Source organism: Hemitrygon akajei, chromosome 22 (assembly GCF_048418815.1).
Source record: "Hemitrygon akajei chromosome 22, sHemAka1.3, whole genome shotgun sequence".
NCBI lineage: Eukaryota > Metazoa > Chordata > Chondrichthyes > Myliobatiformes > Dasyatidae > Hemitrygon > Hemitrygon akajei.
This window is the reverse complement of record NC_133145.1, coordinates 35,474,201-35,485,704: the sequence shown is the minus strand read 5'-3', so window position 1 is coordinate 35,485,704 and position 11,504 is coordinate 35,474,201. Positions and strand designations below refer to the sequence as shown.

Genomic DNA, 11,504 nt, shown 5'->3' with positions numbered 1-11,504 from the left:
TGGATTATTAATCTGGAGACACTGAATATAAATCCCACTGTGGACGTTTCAGTGTGGAAATTGCAGCAAGGCAAGGGTTAAAATGGTGCACTGATGGAACAGAATGTGGAAGTTCAGAAAGGTAAGAATTCATACAATAAACTGACACAAACTGCAGTCACCCAGACTGAAAATGGCCCTTGAAAGCCTGACTCTCCTTTGCACAGACTTTCTGTTCAAGCCTGGGGACCAACGTTACCAACGCTCGATGAAGATGCAAACAGAGGATTCCAGGGCACACTGAATATTGCACACTTATTTCACTAATATCTCAAGCATTATCGGCCTTTAGCACATGTATTTAATTGGTTATTAATACCTGAAATATGTATTATGATTGGTACCTAAATATGCAAATGATAGAATTCAGAAGTACAGTAAGTTTCTATTGAATCAATATCTGCCAATGAGTCAATTTGTGTATAAAAATGATATTTCCTTGTTCAAACTTCAGAACAGTTTATTCACAGAAGCTGAACTGTTCTTCTTGTGCACAATTAAATAAAGTGTGATTGAGGAATGAGAGTGAGTTGTCAGAGTCCAGTTAGTCAGTGAAGATACCGGGCTAATAATGCAAAAGCCAAGATTATTAATCTGGAGTCACTGAATACAAATCCCACATTGGATGTTTGAGAACTGAATTCTATTGATTATACAACTAGCACTTTACATTTAAGGCACAGGTCCACAGATGAATGGGCTGAAAGCCTTTGGGCTGGGACTCATAGAAGATCATGTGGTTCAATCTGCTGGCAAAGGAATCACACAACGGGGAAGAAGAAGTTATAGAATTTATTTCCCAAATTAGGTCAGTAACATTGCTAATCACTTCACAAAACAATTTCTTAAAAATCCCACAGCTTTTCACTCTTCTGGCAATTAAAATAAAGCAAATGACACTTAATTTTCATTTTGTTTGAATTACTCACTTGAACTGAATAGTATTTTTATGAGGATCCGCTAGAGGAACTGATGTATTTTAAGGTTGCTGTCACCAAATGTTAGGGCTTCATTTTAAAACCTTACATTGTTACAGCCAGCTCACATTCATTGGCATGGCTCACATAAGCAATAGTGTAGGATAGTAAGACATTAGAAATGATTAATGTATCTAAGTACTTTTAGGAGGAAAAGATGTAAATTTTACAAAATAATTCATAGAAAATACGTGTTAAAATATCAAATCAGCAATGTCACTGGGCTATGTACATAAAACAAATTAAAGTAGAAATACTTATAAAATAAGCAGAAATTTTCAAAGTAAATTTAGATATTCTAATCCTTAAACACATAGAAAAGATGACTGATCAAATTATAATCTATAATATTGCACGTGTTCACTGCATTTGATTCAACAAACAAAGCACAAAAAATTATAACATACACAGTTGATATGTTATAATAATAGACAGCCGTCAATCCCGGGGGATCATGGGTTTGCGCCTCTGGTGGACTGTGTCCTCTCCAGGGTGCAAGCCTGGGCGGGAAGATTTGAAGAATCGGCTATTGCCCATGCAGCGGGTTCATCCTCTCCCTGTCACTGATGTAGCCCAAGGGAAGGGCAAGTGTCGATACAGCTTGGCACCAGTGCCGTCGCAGAGTTGCCAGAGTGAAGCTGCAAACATCATCAAACTGCCTTAGGGACCCGGGCTCCGGATTTCTTCCTCGGGGTTTACTCGTGAAGACTTTCCCATGAGTACGTATGGCCACCAGACAGTGGAGGTTTAAAATCAGTTTTCCTTCTCCTTACATACATTACAAATGGCAAATATGTGTAGTATTCTACTTACATAATACTCCTGCTTCTATTTTCGACTGAAGCTGACTACATATCACATTTCACTGTTTTAGTTCCTGAGAAGTACAGCTCAGTGGAAAAATGGCTTAATGGATTCATTCAACAGGAAACAAACTTTCAAAGTGCAACTATGCTTAAGAGCTTATTCTCTTTTCATTGCCTTATAGTGATTTTGTACACAGACTTGCTTAGTATTTCAGGTGTAAAACAGTGTCACTCCTTGATACTCAAGACTGATCTCACTGATGAGATTTATCAAAGCACTAATAATCAATGTGTGAAGCCATTAACTTCAGATAAAAGCAATGGTGAAGAGTCCAACAAAGTGCCAGAGTTAAAACTGCGTTCTTATTTTACCCAAGAACTGAGATTTTTAAAAGTACAATTTTTGCTTTCAAGTTATTACAGAGGAATGTCATAGTTCTTTGTGAAGGATGTTGAAGTTTCACAGTTGCACAACAGAACATCAGACAGATCAGACATCATATCACAAAATGATGGTTCCTCAATGTAAGTTCGAAGTTAGTGGGGCAGTCTTCAAACCTGAGTAACAAATGTTTTAAGCTGTTAAAGAAGAACAAATAAATTTTGAAAATCATGATGAGTGTGGCTGAAAATAAGTCAATGTTTAAAATCAAACCTACCATTTGATTTCCTGCTTCTTCATTGGACTGTCGAACTAAAAAAAAGAAAATAAATTATTGTTATTTATGTTACACTAATTTGAAGTAAATTACTATTTCATGATGTAAAAATAATCCAAATTATTTTCTTTATTGTTCTTATACTCCTAATCATGCATACTAAGAGTAGTAACAATGACAGTAATAATGAATTCTTACTCTTTCTGTAATATTCAGGTATTTCCAACAGTAATGGGATGCAAAATTGATACAATTTTGAGACTGGGACCAGGCTACAAATAATATGTCACTCCCTTTCAATCGGAAATTATGTTAACAATTGATCAGTTTAATTGTCTCAAGTAATAAATAATCCAGGTGAAATTAATTCAAATCCTAGCCTCACAAGATTTATCGCTCTCTATTCCCCATTCTGATCTTTCACTTCTTTCCACCTGTCTATTCTGGTTCCACTCCTCCTTCACTTTCTCCAATGGTCCATTTTCACTTTTCAGATTCTTTCTTCTGCAGCCCCCGACCTTTCCCACCCACCTGGCTTCACCTATCACTTTCCAGCTAGCCTGTTTCACCTCCCCCCCCCACATTTATTTTCTGGTGTCTTCCCTCCTTCCTTCGCAGCCCTAAAGAATGGTCTCAGTCCGAAATGTCAACTGTTTACTCTTTTCCACATATGCTGCCTAACTTACTGAGTTCTTCCAGCATTCTGTGCGTTTGCTTAAGATTCAATCTCCTTTAGAATATTGTGGAAAACAAACAACTTGCTTATTCATGTCCTTTAACAACGAAAACACACTACTCTTAATTGGTCTGGCATTTTTTTATCTGACAACATTCCTACGTTATTACCTCAACTATCCTATAGTTCAGTATTGAGGTGTGTGAAGATATCCACACCGTTTCGGAGTTTGATGGTTCAAGGGTAATAACTGTTCCTGAGCCTGGTAGTGTAGGACCAAAGGCTCCATAATTTCACACATAAATTATGTTTTTAAAAGCTTCTTTTCTTTTTTATAGAATGCTCTCTCCAGCACCATTTGCTTTACCCAATACTACATCAATACTTGGTGCACTGTACATGATGGTAGTTTGATAGCAGAATCAGACCCTGCAGAAGGTGAATCAGAGCTTTCCAGGGTGACTCACCTGGTGAGTCTTTAGATGAAAGTGTGAATATGGTGAAAAGGTCTGCACATTCTGAGGCCAGGATTTGGATTAATTGATTATATACTTTATCATGGTTTATATTGGTACTTTATCTACCTATCCCTGTAAACATCCACTGCAGACAGGACTTCAAATCTGCTTGTGTTTGGAAGGCAAATACACAAATACATACACAGCCCTGCTAACAACTTTGACCAGCCAGCTGTAGATCATCAAAATTGGCAATCATTAAAGTTTTCAGTCTTTCACAGATTATGAAATTATATTTTATATTAATCATTGATTATCTATGCATAATTTTACACCAATGATTAATACTTTGAGTTACAAGAATTCAGAAGTTTGCTGAAATATTGTACCTAGATGGTTCTTTCTCCAGAATTTCAAAAGACCCAGGAGGAATATTGCAGCTGCAAGACCTCCAACAACGATAGCTACTGCTGTGTGGGATTTTCTCTTTTGTCCTTCAGTGTGTTGTTTATTAATTGGCTGATCTGTAACTTAAAAAAAAGCAGGAAAAAGCCATAAATTTCACCATCAATCTTCATAAGAAAACTGATGTAATTTGCTTATCCACACCACAATTTTTAAAAATCTGTCATATTGATCTCCAAGCAAAACTGTGATTCCATAACCACCCTGGAACAAACACCCTCGAGAGCTAAATATAGCCTCTAAAGCATAACAAATGTAAGAAAAAGAAGAATGATTGGAACAACCAAAATATAACAACTTCCCTATCATTCAATGAGATTGTGGCTTTTATCTCAGCTGTATTTTCATACACGTTCCCCATATCTCTAAATACCCAAACTTCTATTGATCTCAATCATGGAAATATTTGGCGACTCAACTTCTGCAGTTTCCATGGGTTGACTAGCTTCTGATGAAGTCCTTCTTCTCATCTGGTTCATGAAAGGACAACCCTGAATTTTGAAACTGACGCTGTGTCCAGACACTTCAACCAGAGAATATCAACAACATATGAAGAACCGTGATAATTTTGTACCTTCCAATGAGATCAACACTGATTTTTTTTTTAATTTAAGGGAGCTTAGGTCAAAACCCCTATTCTAGGAATTAACCTAGTTACCCATTGCTCCAGTCTCTCTACTGCAAACCCATAGGCAAATAGTATTCCAAATGTTGACTCACGAGGGCCCTCAATAATTGGAGCAAGATGGCCCCATTCTTGAAGTCAAATCATCATGCAATTAAAACCTAATAAATAATCTGGCTTCCTACTTATTGCATCATATGGAAATTAAATTTCAGTGATTTGTGTCAAATGATGTGTACATTGCTCTAAACACCAACAGCTTTCAACTTATCTCTAGTTAATGGTGGAGCAGGCTTGACAGGCCAGGTGATATCATCATGTTTCTATTTTTTATGTTTATATATTCAATTGTTTCCCTGCCCCACCACTCCCATCTGCTCTCTGTACCTTCCCCCTTTGATTCCACATCTGCCTCTAAGTCAGCCTTACCTGAATTCACCTATCACCTGCTACACTTGTTCCAGCCCTTCTCTTCACCCTGTAATGGTTTATATCTCTCCTCTTTCAGTCCAGATGGAGGGGCTAAACCTGAGATATCAACCGGGCATTTTTCTTACAGATGCTACTTGAACTATTAAGTTCTTCCAACTTTTTCTAGCTAAGACTGATCACTGCAGTACCCCACTTGTCATGCCTCCCAGGCTGAAAATCACCAGTATATTTCTATTTTTTTGTCTATATCCCAATATTCAGACTAGGCCAGTATATTGCATCTTGTGACATATGCTAAAATTTGCTTTGTTACACCCACTCAAGGTTCTTCTGGAAATCCAAATATACCAAGTTGGCAGCATTGAGAACCAGAAATATTGTAGCAATTAGTTAAACAATCACTTTCCTAATCATGAAAAAGAAGATTATGAACATACTTGTGATACTGTTCCTGGCTTCATATTTATGCTCTGCCTCATTCCAGACAGAACAAGTGTAGATATGCTCCTGGTCAGTTTCTGACATTATAATTGGAAGTGTGCTGGTGAAAGAGATCAGTCCGTGAGCAGTTTCGTTTCCTTTGGTTTTTGAGTTAAGTGTGAGGTTTTTCCCATCGACAGTCCAATGAATCTGATCGGAAGGATATCCAGTTGTTTCACAACTGACCACCATGGTCGTTTCTGTTAAATTAATTAAGGCCAGTTTTGGCAAACTGTAGGGAGCTAAAAAGACAGCATTGTATTATTTGATAATATTAGCCAATCTTTCATTATTCCAAAATCTGCCATCCCTGCCATAGTATTCCAGTACAGCCCCTGAAAATCAAAGCTCTTAACACTTAGTAATGGCTGAACACAACCCAATTGCTGTCACAGCACAGGTAGTCAGCAGGTCTCACAGAATAGATGCAGCAACCAGAGAGACCCTGAGCTCTGCCTCAGAGGCTTTCACTTTCGTAAACATTCATCAAGGTATAAATATTATTGTATTGAAAAGCTGAACTTCATACCTATGCTAAACAACTAATTAAGGAAAATATAACCATCCCATGCTTGACAGGCCAGATGACATCATCATGTTTCTATTTTATGTTCATGTATTCAATTGTTTCCCTCCCCCACCACTCCCATCTGCTCTCTGTACCTTCCCCCTTTGATTCCACATCTGCCTCTAAGTCAGCCTTACCTGAATTCACCTATCACCTGCTACACTTGTTCCAGCCCTTCTCTTCACCCTGTAATGGTTTATATCTCTCCTCTTTCAGTCCAGATGGAGGGGCTAAACCTGAGATATCAACTGGCTATTTTTCTTACAGATTCTACTTGAACTATTAAGTTCTTCCAGCTTTGTCTAGCTAAGACTGATCACTGCAGCTCCCCATTTGTCATGCCTCCCAGACTGAAAAACACCAGCATATTTCTAATTTTTTTGTCCATATCCCAATATTCAGACTAGGCCAGTATATTGCATCTTGTGACATATGGTATAATTTGTTTTGTTACACCCACTCAAAGTTCTTCTGGAAATCCAAATATACCAAGTTGGCAGCATTGAGAACCAGAAATATTGTAGCAATTAGTTAAACAATCACTTTCCTAATCATGAAAAAGAAGATTATGAACATACTTGAGATACTGTTCCTGGCTTCATATTTATGCTCTGCCTCATTCCACACAGCACAAGTGCAGTTATGCTCCTGGTCAGTTTCTGATGTTATAATTGGAAGTGTGCTGGTAATAGAGATCAGTCCTTGAGCAGTTTCTTCTTTTTTGGTTTCTGAGCTGAGTGTGAGGTTTTTCCCATTGACGGTCCAATGAATCTGAGCGGAAGGATATCCAGTTGTTTCACAACTGACCACCTTGGTCGTTTCTGTTAAATTAACTAAGGCCAGTTTTGGCAAACTGTAGGGAGCTAAAAAGAGAGCATTGTGTCATTTGATAATATTAGCCAATCTTTCATTATTCCAAAATCTGCCATCCCTGCCATTGTATTCCAGCATGGCCCCTGAAAATCAAAGCTCTTAACACTTAGTAATGGCTGAACACAACCCAATTGCTGTCACAGCACAGGTAGTCAGCAGGTCTCACAGAATAGATGCAGCAACCAGTGAAACCCTGAGCTCTGCCTCAGAGGCTTTCACTTTCATGAACATTCATCAAGGTATAAATATTATTGTATTGAAAAGCTGAACTTCATACCTATGCTAAACAACTAATTAAGGAAAATATAACCATCCCAGGAGACATTTTCCATTCCTTTGAATGGATTCTGCTATGCTTACACCAGCTTTAAGCTGCAAAGCCCTGGGTACAGATTCCTTGAGGACACTCTTGGTGCAACACAGGGGCAACCACTGCCTGTGGGGTATGCCACTACGATGGAGAGATATCGGATAATTCTCAGCATTAATGCCAAGGGATCCTTGCCAGCATATGTTGATGCAACAACACCAAAAGTAGGTTGAATTTCCCCATGGGGATGAATAAAGTATCTATCTATCTATCTATCTAATCTACTCAGTGGTACAGTCATCCACCATGAATGGATACTTTCACCCTACCAGTTACCTGGTGAGTTTACTAATATAAGTGGGGGGGGAGGGGGGAAATTGGCTTCAGTGAAAGTGATATGATTTGGGACATTCTGGAGATTTAAAACCTGTTATATGAATGCAAAGGTATTCTTTGTTTTTACAGATAAAATTCTCATACAGTATTTATTTACCTACTGTAACCTTCTATCTTTTTTTCATAAATGAAGTCTATTTTTGTAATAATAAAAGCAAAACAAAGGTGTTTTGGGGAAGTAAAACTGCATTTTACGTCAGTTAGAATGAACCAGTTTTTGAAATGAAAAAAAAAACAAGGAAAGTATACTGTTACTCACCTTTAACGACTAAAACGATGTTAACGTCCTTATATCCCTGACTTGTTTCCAAATAATAATTATATTTCCCACTATCTGAAAGTTCTGTTTTTTGAAGTACCAGCGATACATTTTGTGGATCCGGAGAAAGTAATTTAATTCGATCCTGAGCTTTCCTGGGATTATGACTTCCATTAAACTTAAAAACTAGAGTATCATCTCCATCATCTTTTCTCAATTCAATGTCTATGAGATTACTTGGCTTTACTGTTGTCAGGTTGCATGGTAATATCGTGTCCTCGTTCAATATTCCCGTCACCGTCTCCTCGCACTTCAAAGTCACGAACTCTGCAAAACAATACATCCCATCATCTTCCATTACTATCGTCAGTGTTGAATGAGCTAGTGACTGAAAAACGATTTACTACTTACCCTGTGCAGAGTAAACGTTTGCACACAGCACCAAGTAAAAATATATCTGTAGGTTTAAATCCATTTCCAGAATTCCCTTCATCTGCCTGCCGATTTAAACACAATATACAATAAATGTTTAAAGATCAGAAATCGGATGTTTGCCAGGAATTTCAGATAATGTAAATTCCAAGTAGGTTACAAAAAGGTAAATTGCATCAACTACATTCGATTCCTATATATGTTTGATCAACCAGAAAACCTCGTATAAGTAACCCACTGGTTTTCTAGTTTGCCCTACGTTCAGCAGACTCTCCGCGACTGCGGACATTCGCTGCCTGAATCAAAGTGTTAATGCAAACACAGAAAACCAGTAGAGCTAAAGCACCAACCAAGTGTTGGAATCTACAGAGGGCGACGGATTTGCCATTTCGATCCACTTGAGAAAGCTGCAAGAGTCTGCAATCACCTGTGGAGGAACCGCGGAGCCAAACTTACCAACGCGCCTCACGCTGTCCCCCCGAGAGCCTGCGAAATTCGTATTCGATTCGGCGGACTGGGGACTTCTGTTTCCTGGACTCCCAACTTTCTTGCTTTCTGTTTCAATCTGAATGGCGAGGACGGTGGTGGCGATACCGAGTTTCAAGTCTATAAATAACTACTGTACCGAAGATTTATGCCTGACATGCAACTTTTTAAAGTTGTACGGCTGTTAAACTTGCAGGTAACCCGCAGCCTCTTCACCAGCAGCTCACTCGGAAAAGAAGTGTCTTATGAAATGAAGGTCAATGGCGTGCTGCGAAAACCGAAACTAATGCGGGAAATACCCGGGATTGTGATTTCAGCAAACCCGACCCTTTCTTGTAAGAAGTATACTGTCCCCAGCTGGACTTTCTCTTTATTCCACCGCTCCGGCATTTGTTCCAGGGACATTGTCTAAGTCCATCTTCCAGTTTTTATTTTAGTTTTCTTCGTCAACGTCAATTAATATTGTGGACTGACATCGCAAATATTTACATTCATAACGAGCACAAAATAATCATTTCCACATTCTGAGCGTTGGTTTGGATTGCAGCGATTATCTGTACTGGCAAGGAAACCTGTTTGTGAGGCCAGAAATAGGAAGATTGTGCAGCTGAATACGTGGCTAAGGAGTTGGTGCAGGAGGGAGGGCTTCATGTTGCTGGACAATTGGGCCTTGTTCCAGGGAAGGTGGGACCTGTTCCGACGGGATGGGTTGTACCTGAACTGAAGGGGGACTAACAGCCTTACGGGAAGGTTTGCTCGTGCTGCTACGGGGGGGGGGGGGGGGGGGGGCGGGGGGGTTAAACTAGATTTGCAGGGGGAGGGGAGCCAGAGTGTTAGAGCAGATAGTGAGGTGGAGGAGGATAAAGGTCATGCGAGATCTGCAAGTATAGTGCATGGAGTAAAGCCAGATCTGGCATATAAAGAGGCTTTGAGGAAAGAGAAACAGAATGAAGGGTGGAAAGGTTGTAAGGTAGAAGGGCTACACACACAAAATGCTGGTGGAACACAGCAGGCCAGGCAGCATCTATAGCATCTATAGGCATTGTCAACGTTTCAGGCTGAGACCCTTCGTCAGGACTGAAGTGCATGTACTTCAATGCAAGAAGCATTAGGAACAAAAGTGATGAACTGAGAGCTTGGATACATACTTGGAATTATGATGTAGTGGCCATTACAGAGACTTAGCTGGCACCAGGGCAGGAATGGATTCTCAATATTCCTGGATTTCAGTGCTTTTAAAGGGATAGAGAGGGGGGAAATGGGAGGAGGAGTGGGATTACTGGTCAGGGATACTATTACAGCTACAAAAAGGGTGGGTAACTGTGGTGAACTACATATACCTGTCTGGACTGCTCCTGGGGCTCCTCCCACAGACCCCTGCTGACTGCTTCTGTGGCTCCTCCCACAGACCCCTGCTGTCTGCTCCTGGGGCTCCTCCCACAGACCCCTGCTGACTGCTCCTGTGGCTCCTCCCACAGACCCCTGCTGTCTGCTCCTGGGGCTCCTCCCACAGACCCCTGCTGACTGCTCCTGTGGCTCCTCCCACAGACCCCTGTATAAAGGCGATTGAGGCCTGAGCCCGGCCTCATTCTCCAGGATGTAGTGTTGTTCATTCTTCCAGTCAATAAAAGCCGATATCTCGCTTCTTACGTCTCAGAGTGAGTTATTGATGGTGCATCAGTAATGTAGCAGGATCCTCTTTTGAGTCAGTATGGGTGGAAGTCAGGAACAGGAAGGGAGTAGTTAATCTATTGGGAGTATACTATAGGCCCCCTGGTAGCAGCAGGGATACCGAGGAGCAGATTGGGAGGAAGATTTTAGAATGGTGCAAAAATAACAGGGTTGTTATCATGGGTGACTTTAACTTCCCTGATATTGATTGGCACCTGATTAGTTCCAATGGATTAGATGGGGCAGAGTTTGTCAAGTGCATCCAGGATAGATTCCTGTCACAGTATGTTGACAAGCCGACGAGGGGGAATGCCATACTAGATCTAGTATTTAGGTAACGAACCGGGTCAAGTCACATATCTCTCAGTGGGTGAGCATCTGGGGGACAGTGACTGCCACTCCCTGGCCTTTAACATTATCATGGAAAAGGATAGAATCAGAGAGGACAGGAAAATTTTTAAGTGGGGAAGAGCAAATTATGAGGCTATAAGGCTAGAACTTGTGGGTGTGAATTGGGATGATGTTTTTGCAGGGTAATGTACTGTAGACATGTGGTTGATGTTTAGGGATCTCTTGCAGGATGTTAGGGATAAATTTGTCCCGGTGAGGAAGATAAAGTATGGTAGGGTGAAGGAACCATGGGTGACAAGTGAGGTGGAGAATCTAGTCAGATAGAAGAAGGCAGCATACGTAAGGTTTAGGAAGCAAGGATCAGATGAGTCTATTGAGAAATATAGGGTAGCAAAAAAGGAGCTTAAAAAGGGGCTGAGGAGAGCAAGAAGGGGGCATGAGAAGGCCTTGGTGAGTAGGGTAAAGGAAAACCCGAAGGCATTCTTCAATTATGTGAAGAACAAACGGTTGACAGGAATGAAGATAGGACCTATTAGAGATC

At 40.2% G+C, this 11,504-nt stretch overlaps 1 protein-coding gene across 2 annotated transcripts; it reads right to left on the bottom strand.

Moving 5' to 3' along the window:
• Nucleotides 1-843: 843 nt before the first annotated feature.
• Nucleotides 844-9,583, bottom strand: LOC140714624 (tyrosine-protein kinase-like otk). 2 transcript variants are annotated; one of them, XM_073025979.1, is made up of 8 exons: nucleotides 8,912-9,583; nucleotides 8,435-8,520; nucleotides 8,024-8,350; nucleotides 6,764-7,048; nucleotides 5,575-5,859; nucleotides 4,005-4,145; nucleotides 2,482-2,516; nucleotides 844-2,401 (listed from the first exon to the last, which is right to left on the bottom strand). In XM_073025979.1, exons 2-8 carry the CDS (start codon nucleotides 8,514-8,516, stop codon nucleotides 2,375-2,377), a joined length of 1,182 nt encoding a protein of 393 aa, XP_072882080.1. In that variant the 5' UTR covers nucleotides 8,517-8,520; nucleotides 8,912-9,583; the 3' UTR covers nucleotides 844-2,374. The 2 variants fall into 2 exon arrangements, with proteins under 2 accessions (XP_072882080.1, XP_072882081.1); XM_073025980.1 differs by having other exon boundaries at nucleotides 844-2,380.
• Between the last annotated feature and the right edge of the window lie 1,921 nt (nucleotides 9,584-11,504).

Bases quoted from the DNA above. Each gene is read 5' to 3' on its own strand.
- LOC140714624 (XM_073025979.1), bottom strand. From the start codon at position 8,516: ATGAAGGGAATTCTGGAAATGGATTTAAACCTACAGATATATTTTTAC. The intron at 8,351-8,434 runs GTAAGTAGTAAA...ATTGTTTTGCAG, and splicing joins AAACGTTTACTCTGCACAGG to AGTTCGTGACTTTGAAGTGC. The intron at 7,049-8,023 runs GTGAGTAACAGT...CTCTCTTTTTAG, and splicing joins CATCGTTTTAGTCGTTAAAG to CTCCCTACAGTTTGCCAAAA.